General features: G+C 41.6%; 1 protein-coding gene across 1 annotated transcript; it reads left to right on the top strand.

The window, feature by feature from the left end:
- Nucleotides 1–1390: 1390 nt before the first annotated feature.
- LOC130670442 (uncharacterized) lies at nucleotides 1391–2239 on the top strand. Its single transcript, XM_057473848.1, has one exon. The coding sequence runs from the start codon at nucleotides 1391–1393 to the stop codon at nucleotides 2237–2239; it is 849 nt and encodes a 282-aa protein (XP_057329831.1).
- Nucleotides 2240–4453: the final 2214 nt, after the last annotated feature.

Here is a 4453-nt window from a genome sequence, read left to right as displayed (position 1 = left end):
GTTTCTGGGAAAAGACAATGAATATTCTTGAAGGAAATTGAATGCTCTACAAAAAAAGTCACTTAACGATTTTCGCTAAATTCACTCCTTCAAAAGTTATTCAAGATTATTGAAGTCGTTTTACATAACTTCAACCTTGAATAACTTTTGAAGGAGTGAATTTAGCGAAAATCGTTAAGAGACTTTTTTTGTAGAGCATTCAATTTCCTTCAAGAATATTCATTGTCTTTTCCCAGAAACTTATTTTTACATGAATTACAAAATTCCAAAGTTGAACAATCAAATTTTAAAATCATACCAACGTTCAAAGCATGATTATAAGGAAACGGTTCGTCTGACAAAAAATTTCAATCAGACCTTTTTTGTAGAGCATCATATTTCCTTCAAAAAATGTATCTGAGTCGATTTCGTTTATCTCGATGGTTTGAGAGTTATGAGACAAAAACCCGCTCATTAAAAAAAAATAAAGAATTGCGATGATACACCTCTTAATGTCAAAATTAAGGGCTCAAATTTTCACAATAATTTTTTTTTGTGATCTCAAATAATATTGCCACAGTATCGTTAAAAAAAAAAAATAGTCGATTTCTTTGGCCCAGTCTAATATATATATATATGTAGCGTTGCTACTAGGTGACGCGATCGATAAAATTCGACAGTTTCCGTCGAACATCGATTATTTCATTTTATCTATCTCTACCACATTGGTGGGGACAATTACTAATAGACCGTGGGATTGTACACAAGCATCCAGGCTTCTTTTCTTTTTACTGTATATTTGCAATCACTGTGTTACTTACGTTTATTTAAATAAAACATTTGTTTAAATTAATTAGTTGGTTTTAATAATTTATATTATCACCTCGACCACTAAATTGGTGACCCCGACGTGATCTCTTTTTAAGGGAAGCGTCGAACACGTGCATTACACAGTGCAAAAATTTCGCGAGTTCTCGTGTTGTTTTCCCGCGAATATTTTGTCGCGTTGCCGTTTAATCGGCGAGATCGTGATTTTCGTATTCACAGTTATTTTTGTGTGAATTTGTTTTGAGTTAATTAGTGCAGTGATATATTTTTTTTGTTTTGTCAGTGTTCAGTTTCTATATCTTTTATCACCGCTGGTGCATTGCTGGGCATCTTATGGACGTTATGCCGCATCAGTGTTAATTCGAGGGACCATTAGTGCAAATCGAGTTGTGATAAAAGTGTTCGCGAGCTGTTTAAAAAATTGTTTATTAACTTTTTCATGCAGTGTCGTTTATAATTTGCTTGTCGTTGCCGGAAATACCATCGAGGATTAAGCCGATTCGCCGGCTGCACATTCCTGAGCTGTGCGTCATCGATAATCTTCGGTAGCACAATACCGAATTAAAGACATTTTCAGTAGGTGATGTCAGACTCGAAAATCGACGGCGACGAGAAAATAAAATCCGAGTCATCTGACGAAGACACATTTAAATCTAATTTATCGGGATCATCGCCGTTCACGTCAGTTAAATTAAATATGGCCGTGAACATCAAAGCACCCCAGTTCAGTACGGAGAATCCGAAACTGTGGTTTGCGCAGGTTGAGGCGCAGTTTGCAACATATCAGGTAGCAACAGACCGCGCAAAATTTGACCTGGTGATACCGCTGCTTGAAACCCGCATCGCTGCTGAAGTACAAGATACCATCATCAATCCTCCAGCAAACACGCCGTACAGTGATTTAAAAGCCGCTTTAATAAAATGCTTTACGAGATCCGAAGAAGCACGGATTACTCAGCTCCTCGACAGAGAGAGACTTGGCGATCGGACACCTTCGCAACATTTACGTCATCTGCGTACACTGGTACCCGGCATCGATGACGCCATCATCAAAGCACGTTGGTTTTCGCATATGCCAAATGAGTTTCAAGTTTGTTTCGAAGCTATCAGCGACTCAACGCTTGACAAGCTCGCCGAGTCAGCTGACCGTATGGTTGAGCGGATATCGCTCAAACCTCAAGTTGCCGCTGCTACAGCAAATCAACCATCAACCGCCGAGCCCGGCGAGATTGCTGCACTGCGCAGAGAAATTGCGCAACTCGCGAATCAAGTGAATAACTTGACAGTTAAACGTGGCAGATCCAGAAGTCGATCACGATCACGTGTGTCGAAGAAATTTGATCTCTGCTGGTACCATTACAAGCACGGTAAAAATGCCCGATCGTGCATTCCCGGCTGCAAATGGCAGGGAAACTTAAACGAGAATCAGTAGAGGCGGCTAATGATTCTCAATCGATTTCTCGCCGCCTGTTTATCCGTAACCGAACTACAGGAACGGAATATCTTGTCGATTCCGGCTCCGATTTATCTGTCTTTCCACGTGGCTGGCTGAAATCAAATATTACACCTATAGGTTACCAACTGTATGCCGCAAACGGCTCGATAATTCAAACCTATGGTTTAAAATCGATTACATTGAACCTTGGACTTCGCCGTGACTTCTCATGGAATTTTATCATTGCTGACGTCACACGACATCGGCAGAAACTAATATTAAAGCAGTCGATGGTAATTCTGCGTACATGGAATTATTAAGAGAGTTTACCGATATTACAAGACCCGATGCTACTCAGCGTCAAACTAGAAAACATTCAACGGTGCATCATATCCGAACGTCACCTGGACCGCCAGTTTCGTGCAAAGCAAGACGCCTGGCTCCAGATAAGTTGAAAATCGCACAATCAGAGTTCCGAAAAATGATCGAGGAAGGTATTTGCAGACCATCCAACAGCGCCTGGGCTTCACCACTTCATTTAGCGCAGAAGAAGTCCGGAGAATGGAGACCGTGCGGTGATTACCGACCGCTTAACGATAGAATACTCATCGACAAATACTCGCTGCGTTATCTTGACGACTTTGCCGCATTTTTACACGGTAAAAATATATTTTCAGTCGTCGATTTTGCAAAGGCATTTTTGCAAATACCCGTTGCACCAGAAGACGTGCCGAAAACGGCGATCATTACGCCTTTCGGATTATTCGAGTTCCGGTTTATGACGTTTGGGCTTAAAAACGCGGCTCAAACGTTTCAACGATTTATTGACGAAGTCACCCGCGACCTTGAATTCGTCTTTCCATACATTGACGATATTTTAATCGCATCTACCGACGAAAAACAACACATGGAGCATCTGAAAATTTTATTCGAGCGTCTCCGTGAATACGGACTAGTAATAAATGTACCAAAATGTCAATTTGGTCTACCGGAAGTAAAATTTCTCGGCCATCTCATCACTAAAAATGGAATCAAGCCGTTACCGGAGAAAGTAGAGGCTATTGTCAATTTCGAGCCTCCTACCACCGTAAAAGCTCTTCGTCGATTTCTCGGCACAGTGAATTTCTACAGAAAGTTCATCAAGAACGCTGCAGAAATTCTAGCACCGCTTGATAAAATCTTGGAAGGACCCAAAGTCAAAGGCTCTCATCCAGTCAACTGGACAACTGAACTTCAAGAGTCTTTTAAGTCAGCTAAACGCGCTCTCGCGGATGCTACTCTGTTGGTACACCCTAAAATCGATGCTGACTGGGCAATATCCACCGATGCATTCGAAATCGGTATTGGAGCCATTCTACAACAAAAAGTGGATAACAATTGGCAACCACTGGCATTTTTCAGTCGAAATGTGTCTCCGTCGATTAAAAAATTGTCGACATACGACCGCGAGTTGAACGCCATCTACGAGGCTGTAAAATACTTTCGGCATATTTTCGAAGGCCGGCATGTTACAATCCACACCGATCACAAGCCGCTTCAGCACGCTTACAAACAGCGCATCGAAAGAGCATCGCCTTGGCAATTTCGTCGACTCGATTTCATCGGTCAATTTACTACCGATATTCGACATGTGTCGGGTACCGACAATATTGTCGCTGACACATTGTCACGCGTCGAAGCAGTATCTACTGCTATAACGTCGCAAGAACTTGCTGACGCTCAACAAACCGACAATGAACTTCAGCAGTTGTTACGTCAAACAACTGCTCTAAATTTAAAAACGATACAACTCGATAACGGACCTGCACTGTATTGTGACACTGCGTCAGGTACAGTGCGTCCATATGTTCCAGGGCCGCTGAGAATGAAGGTGTTTATAACGTGTATCTTTCCTGAGAATCCGCGACGGAGACGCGGGTCAGTCGAATACAGCGTATGCGGTCGCCCACGCGTGATAGATTAGTAATAATCAACGATTTCAAATATCTTTATTAAATTAAAACAAATAATAAATTCAAACGATAATTACATAAAAGAAACTGATTACTTGTTGTGCCTGAACCAGCTCCTCAGGCTGGGCTAGTGCACGCAGGCGCCAGACCGTTTTTCCCAAAAACGGACAAAAATTATTCAGGGGAAAATTACGAGGAAGATCCGAGCAAGTGACTCGTGACAACGCGGGTAAATCAAATGAAATAATAAAAATAAGAA

This window comes from Microplitis mediator, chromosome 6 (genome assembly GCF_029852145.1).
Source record: "Microplitis mediator isolate UGA2020A chromosome 6, iyMicMedi2.1, whole genome shotgun sequence".
NCBI lineage: Eukaryota > Metazoa > Arthropoda > Insecta > Hymenoptera > Braconidae > Microplitis > Microplitis mediator.
This window is presented reverse-complemented; position numbering and strand designations above follow the sequence as displayed.

Excerpts from the sequence above, each read along its gene's own strand:
- LOC130670442 (XM_057473848.1), top strand. The coding sequence starts at position 1,391 with ATGTCAGACTCGAAAATCGACGGCGACGAGAAAATAAAATCCGAGTCA.